The sequence below is a fragment of the Halictus rubicundus genome, chromosome 2 (assembly GCF_050948215.1).
Source record: "Halictus rubicundus isolate RS-2024b chromosome 2, iyHalRubi1_principal, whole genome shotgun sequence".
Lineage (NCBI taxonomy): Eukaryota > Metazoa > Arthropoda > Insecta > Hymenoptera > Halictidae > Halictus > Halictus rubicundus.
In genome coordinates, this window is record NC_135150.1 from 2296870 (window position 1) to 2309158 (window position 12289).

Sequence of the window (12289 nt, forward strand, 5' to 3'; positions counted from 1 at the left end):
CATTACACAAGTAAATATCATCGAAATTATATCATATTTGGTATCATTTTCATTATAAAAATTTTACGAATATATAGTTTAAACTTTCGAAGACATCTAAGCAATAGTACATTTTGCAAACTCTACTAGCAGAGGATCTCAAATGCAAAACCCTTTTAAGTCTTCCACACATTTCAGAAAGTGCTTACGTAAATTGTAAAATTGCAATACATCCCAGTTAGCCAAATGCTCTTTCGACCAAATTTTTCACAATGTTTGCATCACACATTGCGAGCAAAAGGTTTGTCCATTTGATACCTAACCCTGCTTGTTGCAGAATTTGGTCCCTACTTTATATGAATTTAGCACCAAAACTTGTCGACGGAATCGGATCGGAATTTGAGTGCAAAGTTTGCAGGCAAAATTCCATGCCAAATTGAGGAAAAACCTTGCCTTCGTTATAGAGGGTAGGTCGGTCGCACTAAGAGTGGACCTAACCTTTTTCTAAACATGGACCTGAGGAGTAAACCTCGCTGTAGGAGGAAAAGTAGAATTTTATTTAAACCTATAAATTATATAATTTTAAGTTTCATATATTTTCAATAAATGAATTCCGTTTCCCTCCTACAAGCAAGGTTTACTCATCGGGTCCATGGTTTACTCTTAGAACAAGGTTAGATTCGCTCTTAGTGCGACAGACCTGTCCTCTATAACGTAGCCAAGGTTTGGCTTCAATTTGGCCTTGACTTGACATGGAATTTTGGCTACAAACTTTGTACTCAAATACCGAGTCTAATGCGGAAACAGACTGGGATATTATATGTCAGTGTCTAGCCAAAAATAAAATATACCTATCAAAATTACAATTTTATCTTCTACTAGAAATTGCCTTTTAAACAACACTATTATGTTTATAGGGTCCCAATTTAAAAAAAAAACAAATTCATATAATGAATTGTATTTTATATATACGAAATTTTTTATCATTGAATTTTAACAATTTCGCGTTTAGTTTTAGTGAATCCTATAGGTACTTTATACGTCAAGTAGTTGAGTAATCTTGACAGGTCTCGAGCTTACATTACATTACTTCTTTTATCTGTACACCATTACGACATACGTTAGAGATTGCGGAAAAAAACTGCATAATACTGTACATGTATTTATACTGTTGCGTAACGCTGTGTTATATTATGCGATAAATTTTACGTAGAACACGGTCTATTTTAAAAATATGAAACATTATGTTATTATAACAAATAAATACACTGTTTACTGTTATTGCAATTCACGAAATTCGACATATTCGCGCTAAAGAAGGAATTCGCCATTACGGGGGGAAGTATATATATGTACATAGTGTATATACGCGCATGACCATACATACACTTCAATTACATAGATATACATAGTCAACGTCAGCAGTGTGTCCAGAGACTGAATCAGAGTAATTGGTACAAAGGATAGACCTATACTTAATAATTAATAAAATGGCACAAAGTTCGAAACTCGTTACATTTTCGTCCGTGCGTAACCTGTTCAAAAATAATTACGATGTTACTGCACATACAGTCAGATTATCTAGGTAAGAATTTTATTCCACAATAATTGACCTCTTTAACCTTTGCTAAAAAAGTCTACCATACTATTGATAACTTAAAAGTCAAATACAGGTCATAAATTTATGGAAATTCCGTTTTATGTTGAACAATTGAAACCATTAGCATTATTTTCTGCGTTAACATACTGGAAAGTCATTCTCAATAATGTCTTAATTCTACCCTCTGAGATCTTTGCTATATACATAGTAGCCTTTGGCAATTTGACTTTTATAGATATAATTAAAATATGATGAAACTTATATAAATTACATACATTAGATATATGATGATATATTGGACATTGATACAATTAAATGAAGTTATAACTATACATATATGCATGTACAACAAATTATTTTGCATTTTTTATCGATTAAATTTAATAATTTTATTTACTATAATATGGAAAACCAATGTATAAAAAGTAAAAATTAAATGTACATATATTAAAACTATAGAGAATTAATGGATCATGATTTTTCATGTTACAGTTCATGGTGGTCTGGTGTAGAACTAGGTCCACCTGATGCAATTTTGGGCATTACAGAGGCATTCAAGAAGGATCAAAATCCTAAGAAGATTAACTTGGGAGTTGGTGCTTATAGGGATGACAATGGTAAACCGTTTGTGTTACCAAGTGTTCGTAAGGTACATATTATAAAACCTCAGTTTCATGAAGACATAGCTAAACTGGATGTACAATGTTTATAAAAGGTATAATTCAATTAGTTATTAATAGATCCAAATTTTTTGTAGGCAGAAGACCATATTAGACGCAAGGAAATGGATAAAGAATATTCAGCAATATCGGGAAATGCTGAATTTTGTAAACATAGCATTAATTTGGCTCTTGGTGAAGGTCATGAAGTAATTAAGAACGGTTTGGTAAGGAATATATAAGAAATTTACTAAATGCAAAGAAAAAATTACTTTTAGCTAAGTAATGTTATCTATTTTTTAGAATGCTACAGTCCAAGGAATTTCTGGAACAGGTTCGCTTTTTGTAGGGGCAAACTTTCTCTCACGTTTTTTCCCTGGTTCTAAAGATATATATGTACCAACACCTACATGGGGCAACCATAGACCTGTATTTAAGCTTGCAAATCTCACAGTGAAGGCGTATCGTTACTTTGATCCAAACACTTGTGGATTAGATTTTAACGGTGTTTTAGACGATATAAATGTTAGTAATCATATAAAGGATAATAATTAATATTTCAACATTTTTTACGACACTTCACTTCTTACAGAAAATTCCAGAAAAATCTATTGTTCTCCTCCATGCATGTGCACACAATCCCACTGGTGTTGATCCAAAACCAGAACAGTGGAAAGAATTGTCAGCACTAATAAAAAAGAGAAATCTTTTCCCCTTCTTTGATATGGCATATCAAGGCTTTGCTTCAGGTAATATAAACCATCAGAAATGAAACTTAAAATTTGATATTCATTAAGGATTTTGGCTGAATTCCCTAAATTTATTTACATTTTATTATTCCGACATGTTCTTCTTTATAATTCGTTATATATTAATTTGAGATAACTTGAATGTAGCAATTCGTATAATAAGAAAATATAATATTGTTGTTACGCTCGAATCGCGATCAAATTTACGTTCGTGTAACGAAAGAGTTAAACTGCAAAATTTATATACTAAAAGATATATATATATAAAATTGTAGGGTCTATAGACAAAGATTCTATGGGAGTTACAACGTTCCTAGCTGATGGCAATAAAATTGCTTTAGCTCAGTCTTATGCTAAAAACATGGGTCTTTACGGTAAATATGTACATTTAATGGTCATTTATAGAAATGGTGACAATATATAAAAATTTTATAAAAAATATTCTTTAGGTGAACGCGTCGGAGCATTAACGTTAGTCACCAGCAGTAAAGAAGAAGCAGACAGGGTTCTTTCACAGTTAAAGATTTTAATTAGGCCAATGTATTCTAATCCACCAATTTATGGTGCTAGAATTGTCAATGAAGTATTAGGAAATCCAGAATTAAAGCAGCAGTGGCTTGGCGATGTGAAAGGAATGGCTGATCGTATTATTTCTGTTCGGCAAAAGTTAAGTGACAATCTTAAGAAGTGTGGTAGCTCTTTGGATTGGTCACATGTTACTGATCAAATTGGAATGTTTTGCTATACTGGTCTTAAGCCAAATCAGGTACTGTATACGTTTATTCTTTTAATGTAACATTTATGACTATATTTTTCACAATAATATTTATTTTACAGGTAGAAAAACTTACCAAAGACTATAGTATTTATCTAACAAAAGATGGGAGGATTTCCATGGCTGGAGTAACAACAAAAAATGTGGATTACCTTGCTCATGCTATGCATGAAGTTACAAAATAAATACTTCTACCAGTGGTTAGGAGACTAAACCACATTTTGCCTTGTTATATTTGAACATACGTATATTCATAAAAAATGATAGCTACTATTATAAGTACTAAGTCCAATGCATTTAATCTTGCATGCTATTTTTATAAAACCACTGCAGGCAGTGTAGCCCCATCTCAAAATTCTAGATTCAAGCGAATTGTTAATGTAACTCGGAACATTTATATAAAACAATTTTACTGTATATTCTATTACAAAATACAGAAAATGACATTTTGTTATATTATCTTCATTATCATGTAAACAAAAATACTCCTAAAATGTAAAATTTATTTACAATAAAAATAATTACGATTTATTTTTTTAATGACTTTGATTCATTTTATAACAAATATGTTTTCTTTTTTAATGTCTGTTTATACCGATTACCGGACATATTGCAACAACTACTAACCCAACAAAATATTAAATATTCGATCAAACGCACATCTGGATCACAGAGTGAGTCGTCTGCTTTCTGTGTACACACAATTGTCAAAGTTATACCTTTATCGAAATTTTGACCTATTTCAACAATTCTGTTATTTATAGATATTCTAAGGAGTTTCAAGACAAGAACCGTAAACATGGTAAAACATTCGTGAGAACGAGACGAAAATTAACAGGGGGATTGTGTTCTTCTAACGCAATTTACATTAAAGTGAGGTTAAGTTGATTCTCAAAATGACTTTTCGCTTTCAGTTTGGGTTTAATATGTTTCCGGAGATTCCACGGTCTTTTAACACACAGTATAAATGTTTCTCTGTGTCGATGTTACCAGGTGCATATCGACAAGATGTAGAACGTGGAGGAAAAAGTTAGTGTACCATATAAGTGTCATCTTGTACAGGGTGTCACAAAAGTAATGATCATGTATAAAAAAACTGGTTTGCAAAATGGTTTATAACAACGAAAATTTGTAGTTAAATCTTTCTATTATACCAATGTGTTTTACTCATTGAGAGAGTAAGAGTTCTAAAGGAGCTATATGTCGGAGGTGCAATATTTTCTCATAATAAACAATTAGAGATGGCAACCCTCTTAGGCTGTGCCTGTATGTTGTTCTGATTATATCAGTGACTGCACTGTCTTTTGTCGCCAAATTCCTTTATTGGTAGATCCCTATAGCATTTCAACATTGTAGGTTTGAAAGGAAGCCCTCTTGTATCTGAGAACTTTTTAATTTTAATTGTTCATTCTGAGAAAATAATACATTTTTGGCAGATCACTTGTTTAAAACTTTTTATCATCTCAATGAATAGAACGCATTGATGTAATAATAAAGAAATTTAACAATAATTTTCATTGTAATAAATTTGGAGAGCAGTTTTTTACAAATATCCATCCAACTTGGTATGGGGAATTATCTCTAAAATGAATGACCATTATTTACTTGATACCTTGAACTTCAACTTTCCAATGTCGAGAATGTATATTTATTTCCTTTTAGTAATTATGCCACCTTCGGCTCTGGAGCAGCTTACACGATTGAACATTAATTATCCAATGCTATTTAAATTAACCAATAAGAAAACTAATAGGATAACTCATTGTGGTGTTCTGGAATTTGTTGCAGATGAAGGAAAAGTTTACTTACCATATTGGGTAAATAATAAATATAATTGTATTTTTATTTTTGAAGAAGTTTACTTTGAACCAAAGTAATTCCTTCAAACATATATTAATGTGGGTGAGATGTAAACAATACAATATCATGATTACAGATGATGCACAATCTTTTATTGGAGGAAGCAGAATTGATAAATGTTGAAAATGTTTCTTTGCCAACTGCAACATTTTCACGTTTTCAACCACAATCCGAAGATTTCTTAGATATTACAAATCCTAAAGCAGTTTTAGAAAATGGTTTAAGAAGTTTCGCCTGTCTAACAACAGGTGATGTAATTGCTATAAAATATAATCAAAGAATATATGAAATGTGTGTCCTGGAAACAAAACCACAGTCAGCAGTTAGTATTATAGAATGTGATATGAATGTTGAGTTTGCCCCACCTGTGGGTTACATAGAACCAGAAAAATATGTTAAAAAAGATGAAACTGTAGTAGACCCTGCAGACTTAATGCCAGCACCTGTTGGCTTTGTACCATTTAAAGGACATGGTAATAGATTAGATGGCAAAAAGCGTAAAGATTCTGGTCAACTGGAAGTTGCCACAAACAAACCCACATATATTAGAGGAATACCAGATTATGACTATAAAATAGGGACCCTCACATTTTTACGTAATATGAAACCCATTAATAATAAAGAAGTAAGAGATAGTCTGCCTTATTCACTCATTACTATATGTGTTGCTTATACTATAGGAAACTGTTGTTACAGGTAAAAGAGCAGGATGAATTTAAAGCTTTCACTGGGGAAGGTTTCTCTCTTAGGAAATCAAGAAAATGATTAATTAATTGTCAGTCTATTTATTTTCTTATAATTACATTTGTAAAAGTGAGTATTCATACTTTTTATTAAATGGTTGTACTTTTTAATATAAATGTTTAACATAAATGTGTTATAGAAGTTTTTAACCATTACCATATTCAAAGACATATTCATTAAAAAGTTTTTGTTGTTGTACATAAGCTTTCTAAAAATTTAAAGTAAACCCAACAAATGTATATTCTATTTATTTCAAACTATTTTTATAGAAACTTATCCTAAGTAGTATAAATCGAATTAACTCTTATGTCATTATAAAAACGACTAATGCACGGTATCTTAATATCACAAGTTACAGGGTAAAACAGTAATATATTCAATCTATTAGTGGTCCCCAGAAATGTTTACTGGGTCTTGTTGGATCTTCGGCTATGAAAAAATCACGGCCCAGTGATACAAATTCTTCGAAACTGATTTTACCATCGTCATTAGTATCAATATGACTGAAGGAAACAACTGCGTGCTGTAACAAATTTTAAAATTAAATTAAATCATTTATTCATATTGTATTTCAAAAATTGGGATGGAGAATATATGATTTTACTTACATCATGTGTAAGACCCAAGCATTTGAAAAATAATTTGAATTCCTCCACAGAAATTTCACCACTTTGATCTTTGTCTACTGCCTACAAATTTTCATGTATTAGAAATTATATTTTTAGGAACAGGACTTTTTAATCAACTGTCATCTGTAGACACACACAAATATTTTGAGTACGTACTTTGAATAAAAATGGCAAGAAATGATGACATTTCTTCTTCAATGATGAGTCATTAAGAACATGATGCATTTCTTCCAAGTATTTTTCAATACAAATGAGATTATATGGATTGATTTCACCCCATTGTTCCTTCCACATAGCCTAGATAGATATACACATGTTTAAATTTATTTCTATACAGATCCGAAATCCTTTTTCATAATAAAATGAAATAGCATACAATTTTTTAACATAAAGTGATGAAGAGAAGTGATGAATGAATAACCTTTTGCCCTACAACCACATGTGAGACAAAAATGAGTATCGTGAGTCTGGCCCGTGGTGTATTGGTCGGGCTTAATGTAAACAACACTTATTGTTATCATTTTGTCTTAATAAAAAGTTTAAATACTAAAAATTTGACAGAGGTATGCTCCACAAACAAAAAACACTTTTCTCGAATTGAATTTTTCTAATAGATACGACACCTTTCTTGTTCACTGATGATTTGTTTGTAATTATTTATTAAATATCTTACAAGATTAAACCAGTTGTACCTTACACATGTATTTACATTCCGTAAGTCGTGTGCGATTAGCACAACTTAGAACGCTTTGTCGAAACGTGGAATAGCTCGACGCCTAGGTGTTTTTGTTTTTGTAAACTATTTTCTAACACATGCTATTGGATCTTAAATCGTAGGGCAAAAGGTTGATAAATATACAGAACACTTACGTTTAGTACTTCCTTAAATTCAGTCTTGGCCTCTTCAGATAAATTTCCTAAATCAGAGAATCTATCTGCAAGTAGCATGAAATCGTCATAACTGATAAGTCCATCTTTGTTAACATCTAAATGGTTGTGTAATGTTCGCATTTTTCGTCTCCAGAAATGTGATACTCCCTGAAAATTAATAATTTTTAGTAAAATTACATTATTCATATTATTTATTGTTATCATCATTACTGTGCTAAAGTATAGTCCAATTTTGTTATACACATTACTTTCATAAATTTAAGGTGAAATGATCTTAATGATTTTCATCTCAGTTTTAGAAAAAAATATTTCTTTTACATCTAATAAAAATAGCACACAATAATTAAAAATTTGATATACAATTTTTTATGTACAAATATATGAAATGTATCTATTTTTATGATACATTATAATTTATGTTAATAAAAATAGAAACGGGTTCTGCTAATTTTATTTAATTAATAAAAATGTATACCCTACATTCGTACAAAATTGTTTTATGCAAAACAGCGTTCTGGTGTTCAATTACGATATTTGAGAACAAATTATTTTATACCGCATGGTGTCATAATATTCGAGGTAGTAGAATAGCTTCCTTAATGATTCCAAATTAAGAATTATTTTTTAAAAATAACGGAAAATTTAGGTATTTAGATAATTATTAGTCCATTATAAGTTTGAACTTTAGATGAAAATTACATACATATTATCGATTTATTTTGACTAAAAATCATCAAAGTAATAATATTAAAACAATACTTTGTAATAATATTAAAACAAATTACTTCTTTTTTATTTAAATTAAGCCAATTCTGTATTCTTTATTATTTCACATTATTTTAAATAAATAAGGTGTACATTTACTGTTAGTTTTATTTGATTTTAGATTTATTAAATCTATGAAAACCATTTATTTGTTGAATAATATATACTGGCCTAAGGACATTTCAAGTTTGTATTATATATAACATTCCATCCGTAAAATAATTATATATAGTTAAATAATGAGAGACAAATGACAAACTACGGCGTATGAAAATTGTTTCCATTTACAAATATCGGTGAAGGACGAAAAACAATCACACTTTTTCCGCTGACTACATACATATGGTAACAAAACTAAAGTTTTATTCATTATTCATTTAAATTCGTTTGTCACCACTTTAACCGAGATCATTCACTGTGTATACATTTCGTAAAATATTTATATGTACGAAATTCAGGAAAATTTACTGAATTATACTTTTAACTCGATTATATAGATTCCATAATAAATCCAGTATTTGTGTTAACTATATATCGATGTGTTTCTAATTATAAAACAATTAAATCTAATTCTTGATTCCTTACACAACTTCTTGTGTCTGATAAACCAAAACTTTTAAAAAATACGTTTCATATTATCTTTACCATAAGGTTTACTTAATTAGGAACTATCTAATAAATCGGATAGAAGCGTATTTTCACCCGTGAGGCAAGACGACATAATAAATTAATTAATTAATTAATAAAAAATATAGGTATTTTCATAAAAATTTCGTTTTTTTTTTAAGAAAATATTTCAAATACACGAAAGTATAGAAACTATAACACTGAAGGTAAAAAAGAAATAAAAATTTGAATATTTTTTAATGGAAATGCTGAATGTATTGCGTATGCACAAACGGTTATTGAGTTGAGCCCAATGATGCGCTACATACGTAATGCTGTTCAAGGTTATACGGGTCAGAAAAGAAAGAAAATGATGTTTGTTACATATTGAAAGCGAGGGATCGACTGGAGTGTGGGACGAACCTCAAACATTGCCCAATTCTGTCTCGAATATGTGCGTACTAAATTTTCATCGTACGTTTTACTCCTCGAACACGTGCAAGCTTAAAAATGACTTTGTCCAATTTCTTTGAATTTTTCTGACGAATCTCATTCAATAAAAATTATGATTATTCTTTTATTTAAGAAATGTATGTATCGTTTCTACACTTCAGTATCAATTCGATTAATACATGTACTTCATTTTATTAATTTATGATAATTATAATTCATAATTATTTTTAAAATGATTAAAAATCAGATTTTACAAAGAAAGGGAAGTATGATAAAATGATGTTATTGAAATACAATAAAATATATTGTCTTACTCTTTCGTTTTCAATATCCGAGTCGCTATCACTTTCGTCTTGCTCATTCGTAGATGTTGAGATTCCTGTATAGTGTACACTTCTCTTACTATACATTCGTCGCGCAATGTCATGACTCTGGAAGCGAAACAAATGTTTGACACGTAAAATACGCACGAAGAATTATTTGAATATATAATTATTTATTATTTATTCAATATAACTAATTATTTTGTAACAATATAAATACAACTAATTATTTTGTAACAATATAAATATAACTAATTATTTTGTAACAATATAAATATAACTAATTATTTGAATTAGGTACTACGCATAACTGCGATATTCGACAGAATTTTTTACGCGTTGCTACTGTAACATGATAAAATGAACGTTCTGTTGCAGATCATGTTGGTTCGATGAACTTCAATATAACATATTTTTCTTGTACTATAAGCTATTTTACACGTACATTAGTTACAACAGTAACATAATTAAATGTTTTACACTTATAAAAATATTAATTTAAAAAAAATTTCAAATGAATTATACGACGGGTTATATTCTATGTGTAATTAAATACATATAAAATAGTATAAGTTACTACTTTGATTATAAATTTATTATTTTATGTGAATAATTCCGAAAATGTTTCTGACATGTAATTTACGCAGGTAGGAGTAATTTTTATTGTAAAATGTATACACAAAGTGAATATGGGTATGCAAACAATGAAAGTTTGAGCGATTAACTGAGTCACCGATAGTATTTGCTTTCTTTAAACGTTTAAACTTGCATCAGTGGTATTATTGTTTATCTATGTGTATGAAATTAAAAAATGTAGCATCACAAAATTTAAAACATCAAAATGAATATGATTGGTATAACATTTTCTCTATAGATTGAAAAATCGCACAATAAATAATCGAATATTTACGGTGTTAGAAATAGTGATGCATCAATACATGAATAGTACGCAGTGTCGAAGCAAAACATGCTTCGTATGTATCGTTGATAAAGTTTGAACGAAAAATATTCTAACAATTTATTTTGAGAATGTATTTAGTGGCGGCAAAAAAGTTCAATGTAATCGTTCGCAGTATTCGTAGTTTTATTCTTTACAAGTAAGTAATTTATCGAAAAACCGTAATGTTAAAATAAACAAAAATTCACCTTTAACTTATGTTGTGGCAGATCAATGTTTTTCTGCCCATGAATTACTTCTTTGCACAAAACTGAAATTGTCCTTTTTTCGAGAACTCCACTCGAGATCACATACCGTAAACCCGTTCGTAGTAATGTCGTTGCCATTGTTCCACGTATTTTCTTTTACTACACGTGTAATGAAAAGCACATGAAAGAACGAAAATTTTCACACTCACTCAAAAGGGTCTGCAGCTGATGTCTAACCGGTAGATGAATACTGGACCCCTTTTGTTGGGTCGGGTAAATCCCCACTTCGTTTACTACGCGTGCGCAAGCATGGTTTGGCTCCCCTTTTCCTTGCTTTCCCCCGGGTACATACGAGCATCCTCGCACGTTCTGCTCTCCTTCCAAATAATACCATGAACGTCTGTGACGATAAAACCATACGAAGAAACTTGTAAAAACTGATAAAAGCCAAGCGATATATCAATGACGTAAATTTGGATGTATTTAGACCACTCTGTTGAATCTCTGTTGTAATTGATGGTACACACTTTAAAACGGAATAACTTTTTTATAAAAAGGGCCAAACGACTTCAGTTTTTCTACTAAGCTAGATGGATTAGTTTACTGTTTAGAAAATTTTGAAAAATTGCGTTTAGTCTGAATTACGAAAAAGATATGGTAGCAACGGTAACGGCTTTTTACAACTATTTTATTTAGGCTTTAACGAAAATTTAAACAAATGTGTTTTGTAAATTCGTATAAATTATATATGTACACATGCTGAAATCTCATCGAAATTGGTCATCTGGTTTACAAGTTAAAGATGATTAAAAATGATAAATATCATGGTTTTTCACGATTTTTAGCCTATAGACTAAAATATATTTTTGCCGTTTTATTCTTTTCGGAGATTTTTTACCATTTTTAATAGTTTATAACTCGCAAACCAATTGACCAATTTCGATGAAATTTCAGCTATATAACTTATACGAATCTATGCAAAACACATTTTTTTTTAATTTCCTTTACAAGCCCACATAAAAAATTGTAAAAAGCAAGTTTTACTATTTTTTTCGTCATTCAGACTAAACGCAATTGTTTCAAAATTTTCATTACATAACATCTACATAG

General features: G+C 30.0%; 3 protein-coding genes across 8 annotated transcripts; 2 read left to right on the forward strand and 1 right to left on the reverse strand.

The window, feature by feature from the left end:
* Positions 1 to 1372: 1372 nt before the first annotated feature.
* Got2 (glutamate oxaloacetate transaminase 2) lies at positions 1373 to 4302 on the forward strand. Of its 2 annotated transcripts, none has more exons than XM_076804526.1 (8): positions 1373 to 1564; positions 2072 to 2228; positions 2337 to 2465; positions 2542 to 2763; positions 2831 to 2987; positions 3263 to 3361; positions 3437 to 3753; positions 3825 to 4302. In XM_076804526.1, exons 1-8 carry the CDS (start codon positions 1470 to 1472, stop codon positions 3945 to 3947), a joined length of 1299 nt encoding a protein of 432 aa, XP_076660641.1. In that variant the 5' UTR covers positions 1373 to 1469; the 3' UTR covers positions 3948 to 4302. The 2 variants fall into 2 exon arrangements, with proteins under 2 accessions (XP_076660641.1, XP_076660645.1); XM_076804530.1 differs by having other exon boundaries at positions 1407 to 1564; positions 2072 to 2175.
* A 39-nt stretch (positions 4303 to 4341) lies between these two features.
* On the forward strand, positions 4342 to 6975 carry Ufd1-like (ubiquitin fusion-degradation 1-like). Of its 5 annotated transcripts, XM_076804578.1 has the most exons (7): positions 4342 to 4436; positions 4527 to 4564; positions 4677 to 4791; positions 5425 to 5579; positions 5699 to 6247; positions 6319 to 6435; positions 6719 to 6975. In XM_076804578.1, the coding sequence occupies exons 2-6, from the start codon at positions 4562 to 4564 to the stop codon at positions 6385 to 6387; spliced, it is 891 nt and encodes a 296-aa protein (XP_076660693.1). In that variant the 5' UTR covers positions 4342 to 4436; positions 4527 to 4561; the 3' UTR covers positions 6388 to 6435; positions 6719 to 6975. The 5 variants fall into 5 exon arrangements, with proteins under 5 accessions (XP_076660693.1, XP_076660697.1, XP_076660678.1 ...); XM_076804582.1 differs by lacking the exons at positions 4342 to 4436; positions 4677 to 4791 and having other exon boundaries at positions 4443 to 4635; XM_076804563.1 differs by lacking the exons at positions 4342 to 4436; positions 4527 to 4564 and having other exon boundaries at positions 4659 to 4791.
* Positions 6392 to 11596, reverse strand: Cbp (sarcoplasmic calcium-binding protein). Its single transcript, XM_076804588.1, has 6 exons — positions 11180 to 11596; positions 10025 to 10141; positions 7866 to 8033; positions 7152 to 7292; positions 6975 to 7055; positions 6392 to 6889 (listed from the first exon to the last, which is right to left on the reverse strand). Exons 1-6 carry the CDS (start codon positions 11315 to 11317, stop codon positions 6743 to 6745), a joined length of 792 nt encoding a protein of 263 aa, XP_076660703.1. The 5' UTR covers positions 11318 to 11596; the 3' UTR covers positions 6392 to 6742.
* Between the last annotated feature and the right edge of the window lie 693 nt (positions 11597 to 12289).

What these genes read in the sequence shown, in the direction of transcription:
- Got2 (XM_076804526.1), top strand. Translation starts at nt 1,470, where the DNA reads ATGGCACAAAGTTCGAAACTCGTTACATTTTCGTCCGTGCGTAACCTG. An exon ending in TGTTACCAAGTGTTCGTAAG is followed by an intron (nt 2,229 to 2,336) that starts GTACATATTATA and finishes AATTTTTTGTAG; the next exon opens with GCAGAAGACCATATTAGACG. An exon ending in CTGGTCTTAAGCCAAATCAG is followed by an intron (nt 3,754 to 3,824) that starts GTACTGTATACG and finishes TTTATTTTACAG; the next exon opens with GTAGAAAAACTTACCAAAGA.
- Cbp (XM_076804588.1), bottom strand. Translation starts at nt 11,317, where the DNA reads ATGGCAACGACATTACTACGAACGGGTTTACGGTATGTGATCTCGAGT. An exon ending in TCTTGCCATTTTTATTCAAA is followed by an intron (nt 7,056 to 7,151) that starts GTACGTACTCAA and finishes GAAAATTTGTAG; the next exon opens with GCAGTAGACAAAGATCAAAG. An exon ending in GCTTGGGTCTTACACATGAT is followed by an intron (nt 6,890 to 6,974) that starts GTAAGTAAAATC and finishes AATTTGTTACAG; the next exon opens with CACGCAGTTGTTTCCTTCAG.
- Ufd1-like (XM_076804563.1), top strand. Translation starts at nt 4,659, where the DNA reads ATGACTTTTCGCTTTCAGTTTGGGTTTAATATGTTTCCGGAGATTCCA. An exon ending in AAGTTTACTTACCATATTGG is followed by an intron (nt 5,580 to 5,698) that starts GTAAATAATAAA and finishes TCATGATTACAG; the next exon opens with ATGATGCACAATCTTTTATT. An exon ending in AACCCATTAATAATAAAGAA is followed by an intron (nt 6,248 to 6,318) that starts GTAAGAGATAGT and finishes CTGTTGTTACAG; the next exon opens with GTAAAAGAGCAGGATGAATT.